The 27,595-nt window shown below is 39.1% G+C and overlaps 1 protein-coding gene across 14 annotated transcripts in view; it reads left to right on the forward strand.

The window, feature by feature from the left end:
• The first annotated feature begins 540 nt into the window (after positions 1-540).
• TPCN2 (two pore segment channel 2) overlaps positions 541-27,595 on the forward strand; it is a 57,147-nt gene continuing 30,092 nt past the window's right edge. For 7 of the 14 annotated variants that reach the window (XR_012056198.1, XR_012056199.1, XR_012056200.1 and 4 more), the window contains exons 1-25: positions 541-698; positions 2,607-2,671; positions 3,890-3,966; positions 4,599-4,776; positions 5,391-5,507; positions 6,472-6,578; positions 7,054-7,126; positions 8,783-8,882; positions 9,190-9,255; positions 9,616-9,680; positions 10,752-10,849; positions 11,172-11,253; positions 11,618-11,704; positions 12,477-12,596; positions 12,917-12,976; positions 13,065-13,193; positions 13,848-13,897; positions 16,365-16,464; positions 17,448-17,519; positions 19,486-19,559; positions 19,934-20,024; positions 20,144-20,226; positions 20,739-20,820; positions 22,189-22,274; positions 22,994-23,064. Coding sequence is in view for 7 of the 14 variants with exons in the window: in XM_041716467.2 (XP_041572401.2) it covers positions 593-698; positions 2,607-2,671; positions 3,890-3,966; positions 4,599-4,776; positions 5,391-5,507; positions 6,472-6,578; positions 7,054-7,126; positions 8,783-8,882; positions 9,190-9,255; positions 9,616-9,680; positions 10,752-10,849; positions 11,172-11,253; positions 11,618-11,704; positions 12,477-12,596; positions 12,917-12,976; positions 13,065-13,193; positions 13,848-13,897; positions 16,365-16,464; positions 17,448-17,519; positions 19,486-19,559; positions 19,934-20,024; positions 20,144-20,226; positions 20,739-20,820; positions 22,189-22,274; positions 22,994-23,064 (2,239 nt within the window). In the remaining 7 variants the exon portion in view is untranslated. Of the gene's footprint in view, positions 699-2,606; positions 2,672-3,889; positions 3,967-4,598; positions 4,777-5,390; positions 5,508-6,471; positions 6,579-7,053; positions 7,127-8,782; positions 8,883-9,189; positions 9,256-9,615; positions 9,681-10,751; positions 10,850-11,171; positions 11,254-11,617; positions 11,705-12,476; positions 12,597-12,916; positions 12,977-13,064; positions 13,194-13,847; positions 13,898-16,364; positions 16,465-17,447; positions 17,520-19,485; positions 19,560-19,933; positions 20,025-20,143; positions 20,227-20,738; positions 20,821-22,188; positions 22,275-22,757; positions 23,293-23,439; positions 25,669-27,595 lie in introns of those variants that run through there. The other 7 variants (XR_012056203.1, XR_005980560.2, XM_072929498.1 and 4 more) reach the window with 7 other exon arrangements.

Here is a 27,595-nt window from a genome sequence, read left to right on the forward strand (position 1 = left end):
TGTATGAAACCAACCAGTGGAAGGGCGTGTGAAGGGGACCGTGAGAAAAGTGGACAATTAGCACAAGTGAAGCATCTCTAACAGTGAAAGCAACACGAGTGAATTTCATGGCTGTTTATGGAATGCTTAGGTGATTAAACACAAGTTAAGTACTTTCTGCGACCAGGGATGCACATGGATATTTAGGACTGTGATATATGTGGGAAGCGGCCATGCAGCTGCCCTGAGGCACCCAGCCAGGAGCCTGCAACTAGCCTGAGGCAAAAAAGATCTAACTCCTTATCAGGGATGTATTTTCTAATCCATAAATGACGTGTGGGGTGTGAAAACCCGACGCTGCTCCAGCAACCAGGGTTGGCCGGGAAATGGCGCCCGGGGGTGGCGAAGGCCGGGCGGGAGGAGCCCGGCGGGGCCGCGGATCCCGCTCTCCCTCGCGGCCGGTCACATGCTGCGGGCGGAGCCGCCCGGGGCGGGCCGAGCCCCGCTCCCGTCCCGCCCCCGGTCCCTTCCCTCCCTCCCTCCCTCCCTCCCTCCCTCCCTCCCTCCCTCCCGCCCCGTCCTGCCCCGTCGTAGCCCGTGGTCGGTGGTGCGGATGGAGGCCGGCGCTGAGGTGGAGCCGCTGCTGCCCCCGCGGCGCTGGCGGCTGGGCCGGGGGCTGTGGCAGGAGCGCGACGGTGCCGGCTCGGCTGGCGAGGACGGTGAGTGCCCGGGGCGGGCGGAGCTGTCGCCTTTCCCGCAGAGCTGGGGCGCTCCCGGGAGCGGCAGGAAGCTCCCCGGGCTGCTGCGGGGCTCGGCCGCCCTGCCCGGGCTGCTCCCGGCAGCTCCGGCGGGCACGGCTCTGGGGGAGCCGCTGGCGCTGGTTTCAGGTGCGAGCCTTGCACTGCTGCAGGTTTCCTTATGTAATTTTAGGGTTTTCCTCTAAAGTGCTGACAAGGTTTTCTCGAACCCGGCGACTGTCGTAGGTGTGACATCTCAGTTCCCCCAGGATGGAATTCTTTGGAGACCTCAGGTTCTCTCTTTTCAGGATATTGCATCACCTAAGGGAGCCTTCACTTTTTGTTCTTCCGTGCAGTTCCCGAAGTGCAGCGGAGTCTCGGATGGATTCTGTGTGCCCAAAGCGAGCAGTGCTTTAATCATCACTTCCTGTGACTAAGAGTTGCAGAATAAGTTGGATATCCATGGTAGAATGCATGGAGAAATTGCTATAGTAAACATTTTTGGCTAATTTCCCTGTTTTATTCTTATACTGACAGTCACTTAGATTCTGCCTTTCCAAAATCCTTGCCATCAACACTAGTGACTTGCTGTGTGCTTCAAGTACCTAAAACTTTTGCTGTTCTTGCAATGCTTTTAGCTAGTGGTTCCTTAAAGCAACTTTTGTTTTTATCTCACTAGTGTGAAATGTCATTAAAAAAACAGTCTTTACTGTGTGAACCTGGCTTGTCTCCTGTTTGTGATCAGATCTTTCTTGTGCCATGGTTCATATCAGGATCAGTACAAAACTGTTGTTGCTGATGCTCTCAGATAAAGAGTGACATTTAAAAACTGTTCTCAGTCTTTGTAGGAAATTGATGCTGCTGAATCATGTGGAACATAAAATTGTCTGTGACTCTGATCAGTGGTGTTTTTGGCATTGCTTGGTGTGTGGCGGAGGGCATTTTGCTGCTGCTGGGCTGGACTCTTCTGTAGTATCCCAGGCTGTCTCCTGGGTTGAGATGGTATGAAGTGCTCCTTGGGACTCTTCCCCTGTGTGGGAAGGCTACACTAGCATATCTTTTTCATATCTAGAGTCCCCATCAGCTTTTTATCTCCTTTTTTTTTCCTTCCTTGTTTTGACCTTAACTACCTTTATTTCTCTTCTTGGCTTACTTGCCAGGTTAGTTCCTGAAAGGTCTTACTTCAAGTAAACACAAGTGGCTGCCCTTAATTTTTTATGTGTCTATCTTCACATAGACTTCTTAATTATGGGGTTTGAAAAGTGTCATAGTAAGTAATTTAGTGGTATTTTATTTCAAATTGTGTTCTTTCACCCCTTCCTGTGTCTTGAGCTCTGATCTGTTTGGTATGGTAATAGTAACTCTCGGTGCGAATTTAAAAAGCACTTAGTTTAGGTCTCATATGACTGGAGATTCCTGTTGGTTTCGGAGGGACAAGATCACTCTAGACCGCAGTATCGTTATTAAACAAAAATAAAAATTGCTATAATAGTAGTGCCTGATTTTCCTGGCTTCACTTGACTGTATGCTCTGTCAAAGAACAATTTGAATCTCAATTATTTTGCCTGTTAGGACTTGTCTCTGTATACTGTATTAAGTACTACACTGGTACTTAACTACCAGTGTAATATGGCTACTTAAACCTAAAAGAGAACCTTTTAACAAAACACAGGTACATGATGTGCTTGATATCATTATTACTTATTTAATGTAATGCACAGTGCTGCTGAGAGCAGATGTGGCAGGAACTCTCTTTTTTTGTGTGTGTGTACAGTGCCCTTTGTGTGAGAACAATGATTGTGCACCTTCTGTTAACTGATAAGTGGTTTTATCCAAAGTGTGTTTATCCAAAATACAGCAAGAGATTTTTATTTCTTTTTTACTTGATAGGTGCTGGAGCTGATAATGACCTTCATATAAACCAAGCCATAGTATTTATTGAAGATGCAATACAGGTAAGTAACCATGTTTTTATTAGCTGTTATGCTTCCCATGCTGGATGTTTGTGACACACTCTGCCAGTTTTTAAGTTCTTCTATGTTCAGGCAACATTTGTAAGCCACCATCTCAATTCACAAAGCAAAATCAGAATTCCAAATTCCTGTGGTATGCAAGTCTCACTGAACTTCTGCCTAGGAGAAATATCTTTTTCCCCACAATTAAGTAATCTCTTTAAGGATTTGAGAAGACATGCTGGTTTGTGGAATGATTTTCATGGTGGTTTTTTGTTTGTTTATTTGTTTGGGTTGGTTTGATTGTGGGTGTTTTGCTAGTGACTAACCTACTGCTAAGATAAACAATTTCAGCAAACCCTGTAATTTTCCTCTCAATCTGACTACTTGCAGAGCTGGTAAAAACTCAAGAGTTTAAGTCTGGCTTCAAGTGTGAAGCTGGAACTCGGCTTCAGCTGAACTTGGTGCCTTTGGAAGTCTTGATTCCCTCTTTGTCTCTCCTTTACTGGCCATTACTGCAGGTTCCTAGATCCTGTTTTCTCCCAGGCAGTAGGAATGCTGAAGGGCAGTTCTTGAGTTCTCTTGCTGCATCTAGATGGCTTTTGGTTGGGTGATTTCTGGGGACAGATGTCCTTAAGGTGTAGCCACCTTTCTGGAAGCATCTACTCAGCGGGGGCAGATTAAGAACAGCCCAGGAGCTGTCCCAGAGGAGGGACATATTTTGGGGATTCCTTAAGAGTCACAGGCACTTCCTGGTCTGGAAGCATATTTTATTCAAAGACATAGGTTGCAGTCTCTTCTATTCAGAATTTATTTGTTTGCATCTTATGGCCTGTTGGAAGAGAAAGACAAAAGAAGATCCATGAGTGGAATGAATGTTGGAGAAGGGAATTAAGTGGGTGGGCCATTTTGACAAGTACATACAATAGTCACTGAAAAATCACTGAATAAATGCTGTTATTTTAAATTATGACAGTGCTTCATTGAGATCACTGGCATACAGTCGAATTATCTGAGCAGCTCTGTGGTCTTTAGATAGCAGAACTTCTTTACAGTCTTGCCTTTTTTCACACATGATAGAGTACCTGTGTGGTCAGGGTGACCTGATACTTTAATAATTATTAACATGTGCTAATCTGGTTTGCTTTGGTCACTTGATATTTGTTTTTGAGACAGACTGAATGTAATGTTTGAATTAGCCTTTTTGCTTCCTGCCTTCAGTACCGATCTATAAATCACCGTGTGGACTCCAAATCCCTGTGGCTGTATCGATGGTACTATTCCAGGACTTGCCAGTGGTAAGAACTTGCTTATTCTCTTTGCTTTTTTGTTTAGGAGTTAGTCTTCCTGAAAAACTACTCTTCCTCTTCCTTACTTTCTAGATAATTAGGTAATTGTGTTTTTACCTTTATAAGAACTTATTCTGAGAAGCAAGTTCTTGTGGCCACATGTGAACTTGATTGAAGTGGAAAGGAGAAAATTTTATGGATGTATGATGACGTAGATGGCTGTTTGCAAACAGCCACAGGACTTTTGCATGAGTGGACTAATTAGCATGATTTAAAGCACTGTGCCTTAAGAGTTTTTAAAGTGTCTGTTTCTAAACATGTTGGATACCAGCAAGATTGTTTGCTGCTGTTAGTTTCAAAAGGACACCACCTCAGGTTATTTGGTGGTCAGCAGTTACATCTCCAGTGCAAGCAACAACATGCTAATCAAGTGCTGCCTTCTGGTCTAACCCATTTGAGTGAAATATGGTCTCAGAAAGCATGGTTTACTTCAAAGAAAATTGCTTTATTGTAAATATTTTGTTATTATTTTGACTCATTTCGTGGCTATTTTATGGGGCTTGTTTTGGGGTAGTGGTTTTTTGTACCTTTTTTAAATGGTTTTGTTGGTTTTATTTTTGATTTAATCTCTGTCCAAACAGGATTTTGAATTTAACCATTACTGTAATCTTGGCTTTGGCTTTCATTGAAGAGCCTTCCTCACTCACTGTCACGTCGGATGTGCGGTACCGCCTTCCGAGCTGGAATCCTCCCTGTGGCCTCACGGAGAGCATGGAGCTGCTGTGCTTCCTGGTGTTCATGGTTGATGTATCTGTGAAGGTGAGCATCTCCTTCATCTGGTACTGAATGAAGCAGTAGGTGTGTGGTAGAATTGTTTTTCAGATCTTGAGTTTGCAGGACAAAATTGCCTTGCTTTATTAGAGTCTCATTTCAAGAGAAATTAGCAAGTGTATATTTACTTAAGATTTGTATTCCATTTTTTTAAACTTAAATTTCCTAAGTGAGTGAACTAAATTTTACTGAGAGTGCAAGCGTTTTGGCTTAGCTGCTTGTATTAGACTATAAAAACAGGGTATATAACAAATATGTGTCAGTTCATTTACACAAAATAAAAGTTGTTAGAAACTGACCTTTCTTTGGATACTTATTTCTGGAAATCCCTTTTTTATGTTTATTAAGTGGAGAATTTTCTTGCATGCAAAGGATTTCTCTCATGTGGCCTTTGTACACCTTTTACTTTTGCTGATCTTTATTTAGTTCTTGTAGAAAAAAAATCTCTCAACAATGTATTTTTGTTTGGGTTTTGGAGAGCTTTTTAAGAGCACTAATTTATAATTGCAGATACTTGGAAAAAAATTGGTGCTGACTCATTAGAGTATTGGATTTTATTATTAAAGTAAGTTATTGTTGTTCTTTTTTTTCCCCTTGTCCAGACTTACTTAATTGGATGGAAAGAATTTTGGAAAAATAAATGGCTAATGGCTTATATACTGACATTAATTGTTTCCCTCGCTGATTGGATTGTGTCACTGAGTTTTTTCTGCAAAGAGGTAAGAACAGCTTTACTTTGGTCTTTCATAGCTGGATAATTCACTGAAGCACAGAAAACGTTTGGCGTAATGTAGCTCAGCAAAGAATTCTGTTTGATTCTTAATGTAAATTTTGTGTTTGTTGGTAAAATTAAATAGCACTCATGGCTTTAGTTTGTCAGCAGTTGAAGAGAGCAGGGAAAATTAATTGCCTGGCACCAATTTTGTTATGCAATTGGAGAATTATGTGCTTAACTTGACTGAATGGCAAAGCTTCTGTAGTAAAGTATAAGAAAAAGGTAATCAGGTAGTTTAACATCTGCTTTCTAACCTGAAGGTGAGGTGTGCTGTGTTCAAAACAGTTGTGTCCTGCGAGGAGCATCAGGCTTGGAAAAGGTTCAAGAAGAGCCCTCCTTAATGTAATACTGTACTCTCCATTGCAAATGTCTTGACTGCAAGAATCAAAAAGATGCTTTACTGCAGTGGTATGGGGTAAAAAAGCACTTACAGCTTGAGTCTTGTCAGAGACAGAAATTGCTAAGTAATTAGCAGGCCCTTTAGTTATAAAGCAGTCTGAAAATAGAAGTTAAGCACTTCTTTTTAGAATATACATTTGTTTTTATGGGAAGTAGCTCTCTATTAATCCCTTTCTTGAAATGGAGTTTGACAGAATATACAGAAATGCCATCTCTTGCCAGATTGTTACATCTGCTGGGCAGTAAAGTTAGATTGTTTCCAATTAGTGGCCTGATGAGACTATTGAAATGTCGATGTGTGTTTTTAAAGCAATCTCTCCTCATTTTAATGAGGTGTGGAATCTTTTTTGGTGTTTTGTGAGCTCAGGAGAGAAGAGCTCAGTTCTTTTTCTGTTCCACTGTTGGATTAGTTGATGTGTGTGTCCAGTGCTTTCTGACAAACTTGCATTCAAAGTATTTGAGCTGCCAGTCTTGCAGGAATTCAATGTCTGATCTGTTGTTTTTTGCAGAGTGTGAGAATAAGAAGAATCCTACGCCCGTTCTTTCTCCTCCAGAATTCTTCTATGATGAAGAAAACGTTAAAAAGTATCAACAGCACATTGCCTGAAATGATGAGGTGGGTTATAGCACAAAAAACATCCTTTCACAGGATGGCTAGTAGCAGGCAGGTTGTTATCCTTTGGGTTCCGGTGTGGGGCATCTGAGCAGCTTCCTTCTGGATTGGGTAGGTAAGTGCTCAGTGAGATCAGGTCATTGAGGGTGAAGATTGTGGTAACTTTTTGATTCCCCTTGGTATGTACAGGATCTCTAGACTTTGACACACTTTGTGTGTGACATAGGTTTTTTAACGCTAGTTGAGTGGGAGGTTTTGATTCTGCTTTTCTAAGCCCTTTTGTAAGGGAAGAACTGAGGCACATAAGTGTGATTTTTATTTTGTACCAAAACCCCCATTTCCTCCTGTAATCTCCATATAACTTCTTAAAAACACTGCTGGTTTTCTTTATATGGCATAATTTTACATTTTCAGTACAGGATATTAAGAATAAGATAAAGTTACTGTTAATACTTATGATATATTTCCTTTCCAACAGTGTTTTTCTACTACTGGCTGTTCATCTGGCTCTCTTCACCATGTTTGCCATGCTGCTCTTTGTTCGAACAAAGGTAATCAATTCTCTGGCTTCTTTGGTAGCTCTGGGTGCCTTTTTTCTGTACTTGCACAGCTGCTTCTTGTCTAGTTTTATAGTCAAACTAGTGAAATTTGTTTTCCCTGAAAAAGGTCATGTTGTCAGATGTGCTGAGTTTGAAGTCCATTTGGAGAGCTCTAACATGTGCATAGTATCATGTATGCAGGAGACTTCCTTATACATTTACCCAGTTTGATCCCTTGAGTTACTTTCTCTGCTTTTGTTGAAATTCTCTGTGCTGTTCTGTCTCCAAAGCTCTTATCACTCTTTCGTTTATATTATCACTAATTTATTTTTTTGTCTTCTCTATCTAGCTTTTTCCTAACTTTAGTTTCTTCTGTGTTTTCTCATCTTTCAATACTGGTATTCCTACCAGGCCATACCCTGGTAGATTTTTGCCTCTACTAGTTTTGGTTTCTGATCCCTTTGGGTTTTCCTCTTGTTTTTCTCTTCCTGTTTCTGAAAAGCAAAATTGAAATTTTGTGGTTAAAATAATTTTTGTGTTCCGGTAATCTTGATATATGCTTTCTTTTCTAGACTTCCTATATCTTAATTTATCACACTCAGATTATTTGGGTTTTTTTCATTCTTACTTTGTAAGGCCTTCCATAAATATGTTACTGTAAACACAAAAATTTCTTGCATACTTCTCCCAGTAATTTTGGTACCGTCCTTAATCTCTGTTTTGCACCTTCATTTCTGCTGTAATTTGTACTTGAGTCAGCTTCTAGTCTTCCTCATGATCTGCAAATTCCCTGAATTCCCATGATACAGAACCTTTGGAATTAGAAGCAGAGGTCTTTTCCCACTGTTAAAAAGCAGTTTTCCCACTGTTAGTTGTCTTCTGGACCTTTGTATTATCTCTGTTTGTCACATCTAATTTCAGCTATGAGCTTTCCCAGCAGATGTATATTTATAACTTGTATACCTAAACCAATCACTTGTGTGTACATTGAGGTAAAAAATAACAAATTAAAGAGTGACCTTTCCTATTTTGGTGTGCTGCTCTGACATCTATACAAACTAATTTTATCTAACATGGCAAAATACTGCAGGCAAGTTCTAAAAGTAGGTTTTAATAATGAAATTCATGACTCTTTGCATTTCCTTGTATATGTCCTCTAGGGTTACATATCCCAGTCTTTGCAGCAGATTAAAGAGCTATTTGTCCTATGCTGCCTGACTCATGTTTGTGTTGTTTGCACTCTGCATCTTTTTTTATCTGTCTCTCCTTGACCTCCAGAAGCAAAAAGTATGTGGAGGATTCAAGGATCCAAGATCAGCCTCCCAGTGTGTTTTTGATGAAGGTTCTGAGTCCCATATTGTCAGATTGTGGCATGATTGTTCTTCTGGCGTCTGAGGTGCTAAAAAGACATAACTTCATGTAGACCTTCCTGTTCTTACTTGTGTTTTTAAATTGTTATTAATAAGTGATGTGATTGCTCTGTATTCATACCTATTTTTTTAATTTTTACATTTGGCTTTTGCTTTTTCCATGGGGTAGATTTGATTAAGATTTGATTTCTTGTGTGTAAGAAATTGTTGACTGATGTTAATTATTAAAAAAAAAAAATTAAAATTTTTGTCCCCCTTCCTTGGTATTTATCTTAACAATGAACACATCTTTGCCCAGGATAACCAGCAGGATAAGGAGTGGGTGGTGTATTTCCGGAATTTGCCGGATTCCCTGACGTCATTGCTGGTCCTGCTGACTACTGCAAATAATCCTGATGGTGAGCAGTCTTTCAGAAATAACTCTTGTCTCTCTTTTTGAAGAACAACAGAGTAATATTGCTCTGTTCAGACTACTGTAACCATTCTTTCAGCTGCTGGTTCTTAGTACAGCCAGAGGAAGTTTGTGTAAAGGTTTTTCATGCCTTTAGTAACTTGATTCTTGCCTTTCTGTGGTATAATTATATATGCCACTCTAAAATCCAGCTGTATGAGAGCTTTTACCAATTACCAAAAGTTCATAAAGGTCTCTACTGTGCATCTCAAGCATTAAAATATTATTTCCTATTTTTGTTAAATTTGTTACAGTGATGATGCCTGCATATTCTAAGAATCGAGCATATTCAATCTTCTTCATTCTCTTCACTGTATTAGGTAAGTTACCTCTTGTCTTCAGTGCACTTCAACTTTGACACTTGTGCATACCATCTACAGTGTTTTATTTTTCTATGAAAGTTTAGTCATGAATTCCTCACTTTTGTGATTCTTCCAGTTATTGCAAAGTGTCTGTGAGATCATTTTCATGGAAAGTACTTATGGTTTGGAATTTCTTGGTAGCATGTCACAGGGGAGTGGAGACATTACAGTATACTAAAACATTGAAAACATTTTGGAAATCAAACACAAGAAAACTAACCCTCTTTAAGTTTTGCATTTGATTTACTGCATACATTGAAACTTCTTTGATAGACAGATATTTTTCAGTGAATTTTACTGCCTCTTTTTCTCCAATAGGCAACTTGTTTTTGATGAACTTGCTTACAGCAATAATATACAACCAGTTTCGAGGGTATCTTCTGGTGAGTAAAGCAATCCTAATTTCTGTGTTCTGCCATAACCTTGAACCTTTGAATAATTAAGTTTCATCTCTGTATTAAAGGAGCGTTCCCACTCTGATTGCAGATACAGTTTTAAGGTACTAAATGTTCTTTGGTGCAGATACTTCTCCCTTTATGTGCTGTTACAGCTTGATCCCCTCTGGTCACAAAATTATCTTCTTGCATATTTCCAAGAATGCTGTGGATCTGCAATTTTGATTATTGTAGGAGAAAAAGGAACTGTTGTATGACTGAACAAGGACAAGTGGCTGAGTAACTTAAACTGTCTGAAGGAAATCTGCTGTGCTGTTTATATAGCTGTTGTTGTAGATCATAGAATATTAAGGGATGGGAAGGGACCTTACCCAGACTGGCCCAGTAGCTTTTCTAGTAGAGTTCCCGAGAGAAGGTGAAGTTTGTTGGAATAATAAGCCCAAAGCAATATTACTCAGAATGAATGGCCCCCACCTTCTTGTGGCAGAGGAGTGCGTAAACAGAATGGGTGCAGAAAGGATTTTTGGTAATCCTTTCCTCCTCCTCTGTTTCATCCCTTCTTGCTCAATTTTCTTCTTTCTTACATGACAGCATGACATAATCTGGCTACTAATAAAGTAACTGAGTTTGAAAGTGATTACTGTAATTAAAAAACCCATGAATAAGCATAGCTCTGGATTTGTGCTTTTAGGCAAGAAGCTGGAGTAGGACAAGTTCTCTAACTCTTCTCTCTGCATGCTAGTATGAATTTCTGTGAGTGCTTAAGCTTTGCTGTTGCAGTGTCTCTGGAAGGGGCATATGCCTGTGCACTCCAGAATTGAAAATAAACCATAACCTGCATGTTTACTTGAATCCCAGGGAATTGTTTGCTTACTTGCTTCCTTCCTCCTTGTACACGGTGTTCTTGGAAGGAGTGAGGCCTAGGGCAGTCTCCTGTTCTGATCTCTAATCACAAATTTGGGATGTATGCCCAAGGATCAGTATAATATTTAGCCATAGGACACAGTAGTGCCTGAAGTGTGAGTAAATTGTTTCCTCTGTGGTGTTTTTACTGCTCAGAAATCAGTTCAGTCCTCCCTCCTCAGGAGGCGGCTGGGAATCCGGGCTGCGTTTGAGGTGCTGTCTTCCCTGAAAGAGACTCCTGCTAGTGCACAACAGTAAGTGGAGGATCTTGAAACAGTAGATTATCTAGTAAAAAAAAAAAAAGATTTTGGTCATCTTGTTTTGTTTTAATATATTTACTGATGTTCCATTCTCAAAAATGGCAGTTTGTTGTTCATCTCATTTATTTATTTTTTCATTAACTGGATGTTCTTAACACACTGTTTGTGACGCTTATGGGGTCTGTTTACTTTTTTCCTACTTCTAGTTTCATTTGCTTTTCAAAACAAGAAAGAGTTGGGAACACATTTGGAACAGTTCAATTTGCCATCTATGAAGTTATCTGTATCAGGGCCCATTCTGTTTTCATTTAAATAGGTCCTGTGTCAGTGGTGGGGCCTTACTACAGGTGCTGCAGAAAGCTGAGATGGATTCTCACTGCAAGCAAGCCATCATGAGAGTAAGAACTGAATTTTCTTAGCCTTTATGTTGGTGACTGTCAATCCTGACCAGCAAATCCAGAGATCTGCTCTCTGTTGCAGCATTCCTTGGATCATAACAGAATAGCGGCAGTACTACATGGGACTAAAATTTAAGTTAGTCAAAAGAGCATGTGATCCCAGAGAGGAAAAATAGAAAAGGCCAGACATGTCCTCCAGTCACTTGGCAGTGTCATGTTAAAGCAGAGCAATATTGAATCTTACTCCAACAGCTTGAATTACATCTTTATTCCTAGATTTCCAAGGTAGTCTGAGGGGTTTTGGCAAACTTTGCAGATGTTCCTATTGCAGATGTTTATCTGAATGTTTCTCTTTCATGTGAAGTCACTCAAAATGTGCTCCTGTGACCAGCTGTCAGCTGCCCAGTTCCAGAAGCTCTTTGAAGAACTAGACAAAGATGCCATTAAGCAAGTATGTATGTGATCATCATTTATAAAGCATCAGTAGTTTTCTGTGCAAAAATAAGTGAGAGTACTCTAATATAATGTATATAAACAAACTTTGCAACATGTGAGCACAAGGTGTGATCACATGGCATTGAATTTTAAGCTTTTTGTGAGCAGCTTTTATAGCCACAGACAAAATTGCTCTGGGGATTTCTACAGCATTAGTTTTGGATTGCCAGGTGGTGTTAAGTGTACAAAATACATCTTTGTTTATTCTTTCAGCATTTGAAAGTGAGGTATTCAGGCAAAATAGCTCAAAGTCTTTTTCCTCCAATCCCTGAATGAAGAACAAAATGTGGATTCTCTCACTGTTCAGATGAAAATAGGCAGAAAGCAGTTTTCTCGACTTGAAGAAAGAAAAAAAAAATTAAAGGCTGTTTTATGTTTGCATGTATCTAAGACTTGTGAATTAAATGTTGGGAAATGGGGAAGGGATGTATACAAATAGTAGCTTGGTGTTTAGTTATCTGCTTGGGGCATTGGAGAGAGGTTGGATTATCTTCCGTCTTTGCCATTCCCTTGTGTTGTGCCATGGAAATGGTCTCTTGCTGTTAATAGCTGCAGCTGGAAAACATTTTTCCTGATGAAATGTCAAAATTAGCCTGTGGCCCTGAAGATTTGCTTTGAAACTGTCTGGGGTTTTTTAAATTTGAGATGGGGTGTGTTTTTAAAATTATTGTATTATTTTAAAAATGATTATGCTTTGTAACTCAGCAAATCCTTTTTGTTCTTTTCAGCACCCTCCCAGTCCAGAGTACCAATCCCATTTTATGCAGAAAATGCAGTTTGCCTTTGGCCATCCCTACTTTGGCTACTTGGGGAATGTGATAGCCCTGGCAAACATTATTTCTATTTGTGTAAGTAAAGGTTTTTTTGTTGTGGGGCAGTGGTTTTCTTTCTTTTTCTTTTTGTCATTGTTTTTTGGTTTTTCTCTGCTGAATTTAATTTCTGCTTTTGTTCTTTAATTTTCTTTAAATAACTGCTTTTTCTAGCAGTTGGGTTTTTGGCATGCTTTAGTCATGCGAAATGTTAAGAGGGAATATTTGTAGTTAAAAAGGTATTTTGAGCTGTTTGAAAAGCTCTGTACAAAACATAAAAGACTATTCTTACGCTTAAAAATCTGTTTAATGTAGCAGTAAAGCTACATTAAACATTGATAAAATATTTTTTGTTTAAGGTGGTTTTGGTGATGGATGCAGATAAGCAGCCATCTGAAAGAGATGACTTCTTCCTGGGGGTAAGATAGAACAATATTCCATGCAGTTATTGCTGTTCCTTGAGATGTCAGGAATTCTAATGGTTGTTTTTTTTTTGGGGGGGTGAAGGCTATCAACTGCTTCTTCATCCTGTACTATCTGCTGGAAATGTTGCTGAAAATCTTAGCAATGGGCTTGAAAAGATACTTGTCTTACCCAAGCAATAGATTTGATGGACTTCTGACTGTAATTTTACTGGTAAGTGCTTTGTTAGCTTACACATTCTTGGATTTATTGGCTAGGGAAGTTAGGGAACTACAGGAGCTGGTGGGATTGCTTTTTTTCAACACTGATCTGCTGAGCTGAACAGCATGAGCCAGTGTCGTGGGTTTCTGTGGCTGGAAAGTTTACATGGTAGCACATGATTCTCTTAGGGTCTGTGTTCTGAAGATAGGCTTATTTAAATCCATGGAAAAGGTGATTTTCTGATAAGAAACCTTTTAAATTTTATTTGGTAAAAATCCAGCTTCTGGAATAATTGCATGAGGCATTCTGTTTCATAGTTCAAAACCATTTTTTTTTCTTTAAATTAAAAAAAAAAAATTGTCAGACTATTATAATAATTATTTGGTCAAACCCTGACACTCCTGTGGCAGATTAGGTCAAATTCATGGTTAATGGTATTCACTATATATCCTTTTATGAGTCACTATTAGATGCTCTATGTACATTTGGTCAGTTTGGAGAATAACTAGGCAAATATGATAATTCAGAGCTTTAAAGTGAGTTCAGTTAGTGGCTTAAAGCCCTTGAAAATGTTTCTTGTCAAGAAACTTAAATGATTTCTGGAACACAGATTTATAAAGTAAAGTTTTGACCTTTTTTGTTTTGGTTTTTCTTTCCTAACTGAAGATTCTGGAGATTGCAACTTTTGCTGTGTATGGATTTCCTCACCCTGGCTGGTGAGTAACCTCTGTGACCTGCTGCCCTTTGCTCAGTGGCTGGGGGAGGAACACACACATTGTCATATACACGTCATGATGTTGTGATTGTCAGCCCAGTCTTTAATTTACCAAATTTGGTAGAATTTTGCACCCTTATAGTCATAAGAGACCATGCAATGTGGGTAAGTGAAAGAATTTTTCTTTTTTCCTAGTGTTTCAGAGTTCTGTGTAGCTCTTCCAAGAAGGATGCATTTGTTTAAATTGTAATCTGATTTAAAATAATATATTGGCAGGTGTGTGCTTACCAGGGATGTAGGAGTGGGAATTTGGTACCGCATAGACAACTTGATATCAGATTTCAGTATCAGATTGTACATAAATCCAGTTATATGAACTCCCAAACAGCTGATTAGTAGATTAAATGTAGATTAAAGGCTGAGGTTTTTCTCATGCTGTAAAATATAGTAAGAAAATTCCCATGGACTTAACACTATTTGTTGGTGTTGTAATAGCAAGCAGTTGTTTGGTTTTTTTTTTATTTTCTTAAGTTCAAACAGCTTTTGGATAACTATCTTGATTTCTTTTTTGTTGTAAAAAACATAAAAATCATTGCTTAAGATTTAAAAAGTGTCTCCACAAGAAGAGAGGAAAGCAAAGGAATTCTGGAAGATTTCCTGAATCTTCACAAGTGATTCATAACACATTCTGTTACTTTGTTTCTTCATGCAGGCTGACGCTTAAGACACTGGCACTCCCTGATTTTTCAGGATATTTGTTTTGTTGCCATCAAGAAGTTCTCTTAATTTACACTAGAAACTCTGAAGAGAGTTAAACAAGTCAGACCTTATGGTTTTAGAAGGGTTTATATTTGAATACTCCTTGTATTCCTATCACCTAGAAGTGATAGTTGCCAGAAGAGTAATTGCTACAGACTTAATTATGTTATGTTATTATGTTTGTGTTTGATTCTGCCCTTTGATTCTTAAATGTAGGCAATTGCTTGCTCTATGATCTTGGAGCACCAGTGATTTTTGTTAGGTCTTTGTGTCAGTCACTGCAAGCAGGTTACAACCCAGATGAGTCAATCTTGAGTCCTGATGTGTGCTGCTGTCACATCCACAGACCAAGCGGGACAATGATGTTGCTGTTATCTAGACTGTGCCTTCTATGCAGTGTTATCTTAGATAATTTCTTTCATGACTGGGGATGAATATATTGGAGGTAAAAATCACAATTTAGCATCAGTGTTACCAAGTCATTGACAGCTTTAGATCCCCACCACCTGCCCTCCTTTCCAGCCAAGAAGCATTCAGCGTGCTCATGTAAAAGCCAGAATCCAGGGTTGGGTTTTGAAGTGTATGCCCATGTCCTGTGGAATGTTAACACATAAGGAAGAAGGTTGACAAGACAGTCCTTTAACCTCGTGCTGTTTTCAAACCCCTTCTTCAGCCAGGCATATCCTGAAGGATTAATGCTCATCTTTGTGCAAGTTCCTGAAGTATCTCCCTGTTGGAACTCAAAATGTCCCTCAGGCATTTTTGGAGGTTCCAGGCCCAGGTCAGAAGCATTTGAGACCCTGGCAGGCAGCTGGAAACAGCTGTGATTTTGAGTTTGAGCCATGGAATGATTTACCAACTTTGCAGGTCGAACAAGAAGTCACAAAAGTTTAGATATTATAGTAGAAGTAGTTACAAAGTAGAGCGAAGAATTTTTTAGTGTTGTACAGGGGGGTTTTAACACCTATATAGGGGGGTTTTTACTTTGTACATGGGGGTCAGAGGTTTTAAGATGGAGGAATGTAGGCCGGTCCTGTTCCTCCTCTTCTTCCTTGCCTCCATGTTCTTGATGATGTTGGCACTTATGGATTGGTTTAGAATAGGAAAGCACCATTTAATATAGGTAGTAGATATTGGGGAAAAACTGTAAACATATAACATGTAATGTATCATGTAAAAAATAGCAGCAGCCATGGGCGGGGAGAGAGAAGAAGCAGACAGCAGACAAGAGAGGGTGTCAGGGGTGTGTGTGCCTCTGCCTGAGCTACTGAACAAACCACAGTAGCCAGAGAAGACAATCTTTTAAATAGCTTACAATAAGCTACTTGAGACTGAAGAACAAGAGGCTGCTGAGTTTTCTTTGGGAGCACGGGTTGGAGGAGAGACTTTACCACCACACGGAACCCCTGAACCAGGCTGGGGTTCCGACACCTCCCTCTAGAAGTTCTTTTGATTCACTTTGTTTTCTGAAAGGACCCTCTTTGGTGCCTCCTCCTCAGCAGAAGGCACAAATGTGCACTTCAAAGAGCTCTCTGTACATATTTAAGAGGCCAAGCTAAAGGGATTCCTTCCTTCATCAGTTATTAGTTTACTGTAGCTGAGATTCCTGCTAAGTAAATCAATGTATTTACCTGTAGCCCAGTAGATTTAACTGTGTTGTTCTGTCATGGGCTGTTCCTCTGATTTGTTACTTTTTCTGCCTTTCCTAGGAGGCCCGAGTTCATGGGCTTGTTGTCCCTGTGGGATATGGTGCGGCTGGTGAACATGTTAATTGTCTTCAGGTTCCTGCGGATTATCCCCAACATGAAGGTGATTGCTCTTCCCTCCACAACTTGCACTTCTTTCTTGGTCAAGCTATAAATTTTGTTAGAGCCTTTCAGGGTAGGTTGTTGCTCTCAATTTTTAAGATTTTCTAAAGCTTTCTGAGTTTATATTCTTGTAGCAAACTTTCTCACACAACTTTCTGTAAATAACTTATTGTTTTGCATTCCTTCATAGAGGAGGAGAAATTTGATGGACTGGTAGTTTGTCCAGTGTCGTTGGAGAGGTGGCACTTTCACCCTCCAAACCACTGTCACCTTTAGAAAACTATAAATGTTTGGGTCCGAAAATAAACTCCCCTTTTTATTTTCACGAGAGCATAGGCATGCGCAAAGCCAGGGACCTCATAAATCGGGAAAACTGGACAGGACAGAACGCACATCCAACCAATGCAACCTTCTCCCCTTTATTAGTGAGAAGATTGCAGTTTTTATACACTTCTATATAGTTTACAGTTTACAAAGGCATTCTGATTGGCACACTAACATTGTTTACCTTTGCCGTAAGGTGGTCAGGCTTTTCACACTGCAGCTCTACTCTAATTTACGCTCGAATAGCTGATTACTTTGTAGTTACCTTAACATAATTTCTAACTGTGCCACAACTGAATTCTCACTGCATCAAAGGCTTCAAGGCCCCACCAAGGCCGCTTATCAGGGCCTAGTCTGACTGGGTAGCTCAAGTCTCACTCCAGACATAAATCATGCTCTCTCTCTCTCTCAGAAATTCTGTAACACGTGCGTCATGTTTTCTTGTGTCTTATAGTGACAGTAGGTTGCAATTCTCTTGCACATGAGTGGAATAGCTCAGCTCTGTCTTGACTTTTGCACAGCCCCTCACAAAATCACTTACTCTTGCCTGCTCCCTCACCAGAGAAAACCAGCTCAAGTTCTCTTGTCCTTTTAGTAAAAAGTTGATACGGATTGGAAGTGTGATGAATTTCATAGGTACAAAATTCTGCTCTGTTTTAGTTCATGTCTTTGGTTGTTACTACACTGCTGGATCTGGTGAAAAACTTAAGAGCCTTTGCAGGAATCCTTTTGGTAAGTCATGATGCAAGATTGTAATTTCCTTTGTTATAGTTTAGTAAGGGTATGTCACCAACAAAGTTAACAAGGTTCTTGTACAATCACCACGAGCAGTAACATTTCACCTTAACCAGCCAGTTCTTCTCCAGGGCATGTCTTGGAAAACTGCAATAAACTGCTGGTTTGTGATGGCCAGCACAGGAGTGGCAGTGCCTCCTTCAGGAGGAGTATCTTTAAAAGATTAATTAAAGCTTCCTTTGAGTGTCTGCCTTAACTTGGGTAGTGTGGATTCAAATTAAAAATTAATCAATGCTAAAAGTAGACCAGTTTTCCTTACCCTGGTTTGCATATGTTAAATTATAATAGCAAAATAACTTTAAATTGGTTTTGGCTGAGAAGGTCTTGAGATGGTGTGTGTGGACATGATTTTTTAAGAACCTCTGCCATCCTGTTTTAGGCATGTCTGTGTAGAACATAGACTCAAAAAATGTGATTTAAGGGTGGATCACAATGTGTGATGTCCATTACATAAATTCTCCCAACTCTTGAGTTCCTGGCTTTGCAACCAAGTCTACGTGGTAGGGCAAAGCAGTGCCTGGGTAGGTTTGGTTTTGCTATTGTTCTTGGGCTTTTGTAGGGTACCTTAATTTGAATGGTTAAAGATAATGATTTGTTGTTCTAGTCTATATACTTGGTATGCAATTTACCCAGAATATTTATTTTTGTCATTAATAATCTCTGCTTTTATCTGTAGAGGATAGGCCTTAAATGGGCTTGTGTTGTACTTTGAAATAAAGATATTGGTTGGGCCAAATCTAAGGTGGTAAAAACCTTGTTGTGCTGTACAACTCACACTTCTGAGACACGTCTGCCACAGTGTTTGCCTCTTCCATTAATTCAATTTGCTTTTACTTGAGATTACACGGAAGCTCTCACTGGGCTTCTGCTGTAGTGAAATCTGACTCCATTGCCAGCTAATGCAAAATATCTTTCCTAATATTAGCCTGGAACACATATGCAGATAAAATAATGTAACTGATTAGTCAATTTCTCAGGCAGTGAGTGTTTTAAATACATCTTTTTTCAAAGAATAAAATTAATTTTATTGCCAAGCCAGATACCCCATCTTCTGGCAGGCTGTGAAATGTCAGCTTCAGCTTACTCCAGTGGAGTTCAGAGTTTGTAGGCCAGGGCAGCTCTCTTCTATTCCTTCCAGACTTTCCATTCCTAGGTTTGTTTTGTAGCAAAATTCAAAAAAAGCCAAAACCAACAAACAAAAAAAACCCCACACCAGACCTTTTGTTTGAAGACTCAGCTTGCTTCAAGCTTTCCTGCGATAAATGGCTCCTTCTCAGAGAAGCAAAGCAAAACTGTGGGTTATTTCTAGAATAATCTTTTTAGGATAAAATTGCAGTATTGCCTGTGCAATGGCTAAAGACTGAAAAGTGTCTCTTTAAAAAGAAGTTTGCATTTCTAACAATTAGAAGACAGAAGTTCCCAAATCCTTTGTGTTATTCAAAACTTTATTTTTAGACTAATTAGCATTTTAAAGGAAGTTGCTGATAGAATATAAAATAATGACATAGTTTTGTCTTTAGTAAGGTAAACATACTAAAAGTTTATTTTCATTGACTCTGGCAGAAAACTCAGATATTTGGGTTGTTCTTTGTAAAGACTGGTACTGAGCTTTGATTTTAAGTTGCTATTCTGCTATATTTGTGGTTAAATATCAGCATTCTGAGACATAGAGAAGTAAAATAGATGATAAAAGTATTTAATGCATTTTAATAACTGAAAATTAGGTAGATTATTAAAAAGAGCAAGCAGTTGAGAAGTATTTTCACTTTAAAAGCTTCAGGCACTGTTCTTGATGCAATTACCCCAACTGTAGTACTAATATAAATTCTGTGTTAATTGTGTTTTGCTTTCTTATTTTGTGGCAGAAATATTCAAAGCTCATAGTTGGTTGTATTCCTTCCAGGTGGTTTTCTATGCATTTGCTATAACTGGAATAATGCTATTTAAAGGTGCTGTTGTTTCCTTGGGAGATACCAGGTAAGATTCTAACTATCACTGCTCAGAAAGAATCTGTTTTTCAAAAGCATTTGCACCTTTTTACCTTTGAGCTGTTTGTGGTTAGTTTTGTTGGGTTTTTTCCTCTTTCATTCTTGGAGCCACCCTACTTTTAATGTTAAATCATACAGCTTCGTTATCTATTACTCTTTCTGTTTCTTCTTGCTGCATTGAAATTGCAGGAATGCTTATCTTAGCTTGGGGTTTTACCCTGCTTTATCTGAAATATGTTTTTGAACTGTTTCCCTTGTTTTCTGCCCATATGAGATAATCTAACTTCCTACAAGGGGCTCAGAGGAATTCTAAAGCAGAGTTCACAGGGAGCTGTGCTCACATTAGCCTGTAATATCTTGCAGTGCTGCCAACAGCACACATGATAATGGCACTCTGCAGTGTGGGACCTATGAACAACTGGAATATTGGCCCAACAACTTCGATGACTTTGCTGTGAGTCTGATCATGGATTAAATCCCTCCTTCCCCTCTCTGCTTGTCTTTCCTCCTCATTTTCTGAGGCTTGGATCTGTGGTACAGCCACTTAAACGCTGTTCTACTCCTGTTATTTAGGCAGCACTGGTGACCCTCTGGGATGTGATGGTGGTGAACAACTGGCAAGTCTTTTTGGATGCATTTTCAAGATATTCAAGTCCGTAAGTACTTTTATATCTGTAGTAATACTGATGAAGTCCCATATAAATCCAGCTTATAGTGTACTTGAACAAGAAGTATACACATAGCACAGTTCCTACCATCTGCTCAGAAGGGTGCTGCTTACCTTTCTTTTGGACCAATTTTGATATATAGGAAATAAATCTAATGCTTCTGTGTTTTCTGTGTGGATGAAGAATTTTTTCTTGACCTAAAACCCTGGACATAATTTTCATTTGTATTTACTGACTTCATGGGGAATGTTTGAATGAACTGGGTTGAGCTGTTCCAGTGACCCTTGGCTGGTTAACCCAGAAGAGTGAGTCTGTTCAGCTAACTTAATGAAAAGCAAACATTTTTTATTTTTAATTTTTTGATTCAGGCCCCCTTTTCCATTAAGAAAGTAGTAGTATTATATTGGAAGGAAAAAAAAAAAAGTGATTTCATGGTGCTCTGCTCAGGCTGAAGTTACTTACTGCCTCCTTTATGTATTGTCTGTTCATCTGATCTGCAGGTGGTCAAAGATCTATTTTGTAGCCTGGTGGTTGATCTCCTCTGTCATCTGGGTTAATCTCTTCGTAGCTTTACTTCTGGAGGTAAGGAAGTGTGTTTTTTTGGTGTGAGATCCTGAAAATGGGTTCTAATTTGTGCAGGAAATGAAAAGAACCCAGAAAACTTTGGTTTGTGTGTGTGCTTACTTTACCTTTCTTGCTGCCCTATGCCCGAGGAGCTGAGGAATTGTTTTTTTTTTTTCTGGAGAATTGTATGTTTTATTTGCAATTTTGTCACAAAACTGGTTGTATCTCATTGGGTATGTACAATTTCATTGTAATACTCCCCTTATTATAAAGATGAGATATACTTAAAGTGTTATAAAATTGCTCGTCTCTTATACATTACCATTTAAATTCAACATTAGTTATTCAAGCTGCAGGCTTTTCTGCATTTTAATTTGTCAGCAACTGAAATGAGCAATTTAAATTTGGTTCTCTTGTGTTTCTTCCCACCCCAGTTTGAATTACCATCATTGTTCAGTGCTACTCCAGAGAAGTGGAACTATTACTTATTTTCAAGAGATCATATTCTAGAGTTTTTCAGAGAAACTGGGAGTGCAGTTGCCTGAGCAATGCCATAAAGAACGTGTGGTTCTGCTAATTACCCATGGCATACTTTTCTGCAAATCCAAATTTCTGATGGAGAAGGGAATGCTAATCATAACCATCTCCTCCAGGTTCACCATTGTAGACTTCTCCTATAGATAGTGGAGGGAACTGAGAGCCTGTAGAGGGCACTTCACCCATCTCAAACCCTATGAAAGTTTCTTTTGAACATGTTCTTGACATTGCTGAGTGTACTGAGTATTAAAATTTACTACAGTAGGAAGAAGGGCAAACTTTTGGTCTAGGACATCTTCTACCTGCTTCTTTCTGCAGGGCTGTGGCCAAATGCAGCATTCCATAGCAGGAGAGCAGGGTGTCACTATTTTTCTCCTTTTTTTATTTTTTTTTTTCCTGAGCTGTGTGTATAATCCCTAGGTATTCATCTGCCAGAGTTATTCAAAATGGGTAAGGGAACATGGCAAAAACTGGACAAGCAGTATGTTTATATGTTGCTGGGTTTTTAAAGATGAAGAAATTCAAATCGGGTGAAATCTTGTTGGTAGTTCACACGGTTGTCTTGCGGAGGCAGTCCTTGCTAGGAGCTGAAGGTAGCAGGGCTGTCTTCTGCTCTGCTCTTCTTTCAGTTTGTGATGAGAAAGTTACTTCACTGCTGAACAAAGGTGTAAAGTAGTGACCTGCAGCCAGTAAATAAGCTGATGCCTAAATAAATCAGTGTTCTCCATGTAAAATCAAACCTCACCGCCTCCCAAACCTTATCTGCACACATAGTGACCAGATATAACCCCTTTTCTGGTGCCATCAGAAGAATTCTTTATATCTTTTGCTATTCCTTGTACATTTCAGAACTTTATTCACAAGTGGGACCGTCGCTGCCAGCGAGAATCTCTTTCAGATATTGAATACCAGAGGACGGTTGAACTCATGTTCAGGTGAGATGGGCTGGACTTGATAATCAATGTTGGTTTTTTTTTTCTTTATCTGTTTTAAAGAATGTGTGCTGGCTGCAAGATGTCTTCTATTTCCTCCCTCTGAAGCAAACTGTTTCATCTGTTAGTTTGGAGAAATCCAGTTAGTGTGTTAGTTAGGCCTGCTTTAAGCTGACGTGGTAGCCTAACCTTTATATGCTTTGTGCTCATGGTAGGATGGGAGAGGAGGTGCTGGGGGTGAGGGGAACAACTGCAGAGGAGGGAAAAAACAAGGGAAAGAAGAAAAGGGAAGATGAGGGAAGTGATGCATGTTCTTGGCTTATTATGAAATTGTGGGTGGTGAGTTAATACTTGATGATCGTGCATTAGTGGAACTTGTGGTGCATGTTGGATACTCAATAGTAGCATTGGGAGCATGTTCTCATTTGGGAGTTTTTTTCAGGAAAACAAATCTACTGACCTTCAGTTGTATTTTACTGTGTACAGGAAATTGCTTCCCTGCTTCTTATGGGAAAACAGCTGCTGGTTTCCATGACACATCTGTAGAGGATGGATCACTTGCAACTAGATGCATCTTTAGGGAGCATCAGCTTATTGTAATTTTAATTGCTTGTTTCATTCCTGAAACAAGCACACGTTACATCTCTGTATGAGCATTGCAAAAACAAATGCTGGGAAGCTCTCTTTGGCTGCACCTAACAGCTCATGCTTTTTCTTTGTAGAGATGTTTTGGAAGAACCTACAGAGGAGGAGTTGATGGAGAAACTGCACCAGCACCCACACCTGCACTTATGTAGGTGACTAGTGGGAAGGATTGATTTATTTAGACCTCTGTTTTCTTGAGGTTGTCAGCTGGAAGAAACTGAGTGGATTTTCTGTGAGATGCTGTTAGGACGGGGACTTGTAGGACACTACGTGAGGTTTTGCTTGGGAATTCTCTGCAGAAATGGTTTTTTATTTTGGGTTCATATCTTTTTTTTGAAAAATATATGAATCCTGCTAACTTGATTTTAAGTTGCAATTTTAGAAGGAGTATTGCAGCTGTTATTTTTATAGGGTGTTGATATCAGGTTTTATTTACTTTTTTTTATTAGGGAAAGTCTCTTTAAAATAACAGTGCACTTTAAAACGTGAACTTTATAACCACTAAGCCTACTACTTTTTTCAGCACAAGGAGATGGAGCTGCCTTTTTTGGCAGGCAAGCGTGGCAAGGACTGTGCCCTGCAATTCATGAATGGATTAGGCAAGACCAGAACAAAATCCTTAATCTTCTTGTAGTCAGAGCTGTATCGCTGCTTTTATTGCAATGTGACACCAGCATATCTTACCAAATTTTCAGGAGTTAATCATGTTGGAGCACAATCAATTCCAGCTTAGTAACAGGGACTGCCTGATTTGCACATCCTCTTTTTCTCTTTGCTTTCCATGGGGGGTTCATGCTAATTGTGCCATTCAGGTCACTGAGAGCAGTTGGAACCTGGACTGGAGCAATTGCACTCATGGTTTTCAATGTGGTAAAACTAAGCTCTCTTTCAGAGACAATATTCTCATGTTGCTCTTTTCTGAGCCTCTTCCTTTTACTTTCTTCCAAGTCATGTTCTACACTGTGTTGTATTCTATGAAAAAGCTAATGGGAATCATCTTTAGCTGGAATGTTGTACCATGATCAATGGAGTCGCCCACTCAAAGGGGGAAGGGGAAGAAAAAGGTTGAATGGGATAAATGGGATAATCAAAGTGCTTAACAGTTGAAATTTTAATTTGAGCCTGTGGGAATTGAAGGTGCTAACCAGTATTGCAGGATCACATTATTTTATGGCTTAATAACCACATGCTGTGTACCACTAGCTTTCACCAGGGTAAAACTTTTTAGGTAAATAAGTTTCTCAGCAAATCCAAAGTGGAGGATTCACAGTAAGCTGTGTCCACATGCTTTTTGTTATCCCTTAGTGTTCCTCTAAAAACTGATTTCTGCTTGAATCTCTTGCCACATAATTAGTAAGCAGCTCTGAAGAACAGAATCTACCACAAATACTGTTTTTAGATGTAAAAATGAAACTGCCTGTTGCAGCACTGCCTTCTCATTGAGATACTTGTCACCAAAATAGACATTATTGTGGTCATCTCTGTATTGACAAAGGATTGGGGGAGGTAATTGGCTACTATTTATAAGTCCCTTGATTATTTTTCTAGTTAAAAAGCATTTTTCAGAAGTGCCAAACAGTCATCTTCTGTACCTTTACTCATATTTTTATTTCATTTGCCATTTCTCTCTGTCTTGCATGAAAGAGAGCAAAATACCCAGGATGATGGTGCTGATGTTTTGATGTTTTTTTGGTTTTTTTTTGAGGTCAGAACCATATTTTTGCCTTTCTGTGGTTTTTTTTTGCCTTTCTCAGTGCTCAGAAATCACTTAATGATCCTTGTCTTTCTTTACCTTTCTGCTTGTATTTCCTTTGTGCTGTAGAGCAAAATATGTTGTAGCTTTCATATGTGTAGGGCAAATGTGAGCTGAGTTCTGAGCTACTCCTGCAGTTTTTCTTTGCTGCTGTAATCCTGCCTCTGAAGCCATGCCCTTGTCTGTGTGCAGTCTCTTATCTCTGTTGCAGATTAAGCCACCCAGTAACTTACTTGCACTGTTTCAGTGGCATCATCATGCTTATTTTCAGTCATGCACTTAAAACACTCAACATGCCAAGCTGATAAAGGCATCAGCACTTGGTTTTCCTAGTTTTGAGTTTGTTCTGTTCAGTATGGCCTCATGGCAGGATAGTTTCTGTTCCTTCTAGCGTGGTGTATAATCACTGCCACCAATGTATTGGGACTTATTAGATAGTACTTAAACACTCTTACTTTACCTTTTTACTGAAAAAACATTATTTTTGTTTTGCACTTTTCTGAATACTTGAAGTAGCTTTGCCTTGCCAAAAAGAAAGTGTCCAGTTCTTATCAGCCTACAAGCTTGATTATTTTTCCTGGCCTCTTAAGGTTCTGTGAGGCTTTGTGGTTGATTTTTTTTAATTTTTTTTTTCCATTACATTACAGAATCACACTACAATCTACCAAAGCTACACAAATAGGTGTGGGATTACTGTGAAATCACAACTGATTTCATGGTATGCCATTATGCCATCTTTACATCTGGACAGATGTGGAGAAGGAGTTCTGAAGGGAATAGCCTGTCTTGCTCTTCTTTCGCACTTGTGTAATTGACTGAAAGTGTAACTAGAATTTAATACAAAATTGTGCTACCTAATGTCACTTGAACTGGAAGATGTAAATGACCACAAATCTTATGCAATAATTGTATAAATCATGGAAATGAATGTACGTCATTAGGTAAAATTTGAGGTTTGTATTATTAAAAAAAGTTTTTCTTCTTAAACCATGAAAATAATTGGTTTTTGTGGTTTGTTTTTGCCTTTCCCTTGCTACTGATTTCTGTAATGCCAGACATTTATGTCCCCATTGTTTTTGCCAGCTAAAGGCTGGGCCCATGGAGGAGGTTACATGCAAGTGGGATATAAGTGCTTAGTTTCAAAATGCAGACCTAAAGGACACTCCTCTGTTATTTTCCAATTGTGGCGGCACATAGCATCGTCTGTTGGTACTTGGCACACCCAATTTTAAGGTGAAACCTTATTGGAACTGAGCATTGATGGTTTTGAGCAGGTTGATTTTCATTTGCATTTCCATTTCTACAGACCAGGTATTCCTTCATCTCTCTTTTCCTCAAGAGACTGGTGGAAAAGCATCCTCATAGCACTTCAGCTGGGGCAGATTGCTCATGTAATTTAGCAGAGTCCGTGGTATTCTTTAGTAGCATGTCTGGTTTAGAAGATGGTGGGGTTTTGTTAAGGACAGAACAAAATCTGTTCTGGAACAGGGTGATGTCTCTGGCAGTGGTTGTTGCAGAAGCTTAGGTGGAGCATGTGAAAATCAAAGTAAAAATATTATCACCTTGTGTTATTAAATCAGAATCAGATTTTTCTAGCTTCTGAAGAAAGACCTTGATCACCTAATTAAGGCTAATTTGAGATTCTTCATGTATTTTTTTTTTTTCCTTCCTGATTTGCTATGAATTTTTATTGCTTAAAGATTTAGGAGTGGAGGGAGAAGAAGGATTCAACTGAAATGTTCTTGATTCTTTTAGTAATAATACAGAAATACAGTGATGAACCTCACAGGCACACTTAGCTATGAACTTGACACGTTTTGGGGAATATTTCTTTGCATCCCTCCAACACTTCTTAAAGTGCAGGAAAAAAAATTAAAGAAAATAAAAGGACATAGAAAGCTAGAAAAAAAAAAAGAGGGCCTATAGGAAAATGGTGCAGGGTATAGATTAATTACCTTCACCTCACGTTTCAGAGCTATGTCTTACCATGCTAGATGGTTTATCTTTTCAGGAGTAATACAGAGTGTTACCCCAGCTTTTGTAGTTTAACATTGTGCTTTCATCAGATCAGTCATTCCAGTGCTCTGTCCTGGGGTTTCATTGAAAACAAAATAAAAATAGCTGTTTGCCTGTATTGTACATGTAGGTGTTAATGATTTTTTTCTTCCACTAGATTTTTTTCTAATTAAAAGTGTATATAACTCTTGGGAGCTTTCCGGAAATCAGCTGGTTTTGACTTAATCTGAAGTTGTTATAAACGTGCAGAACCATTTGTTTTCTGAATTCCAGGTAAGAATAATTTGGGGTTCAAGGGTGTAGGTGTAAAACTGGCTTTGTAGTCCATCTCTAAGCAATACACTCTATTTGATACTGTTTCAAAATCACCTTGATAAACTGGGGGAAAGCATGAAAATTAGTGAAGTAAAATTTGAGATAAATATGCACTCTTACAATTTACCAATACATGGCAGGGAAAAGGTAGTATTAGGAGACAAATATTATGGAGCTGATAGTGTACTGCAAATTGAATGAGCTAACAGCATCTGAAAGAGATCAAAATATATTTGCTTTGCTGTAATTTATAATAGTGCTTCTATTTGTATCTCTCTGTCCATTTTGGGCCCTGCATTTTAAAATAAATAGTTGGGGGAAGGTGTTCATTACAGGACAATAACAGAGGTCTTACGACATATGAAAGGTGTGAGTTTAGAGGAACTTTAGAGTAAACATTTTGTTCAGATCAACAAGAGGCAGGCAAATACTTTTAAAAACAATACTCAAAATATGGAAATGGCTGAGAGGAGTGAAGTGTTGATGCTATGTGAGGTTTTAGGAGAAGCTGTAGTTTGGATTTGAGGCTGCTCCCTAGCTCTGAGCACTGTATCTGAGAGGGAGCAGGCTCCTCTTTGCTCAAGAGCTGTTTCAG

The sequence above is a fragment of the Taeniopygia guttata genome, chromosome 5, assembly GCF_048771995.1.
Source record: "Taeniopygia guttata chromosome 5, bTaeGut7.mat, whole genome shotgun sequence".
Lineage (NCBI taxonomy): Eukaryota > Metazoa > Chordata > Aves > Passeriformes > Estrildidae > Taeniopygia > Taeniopygia guttata.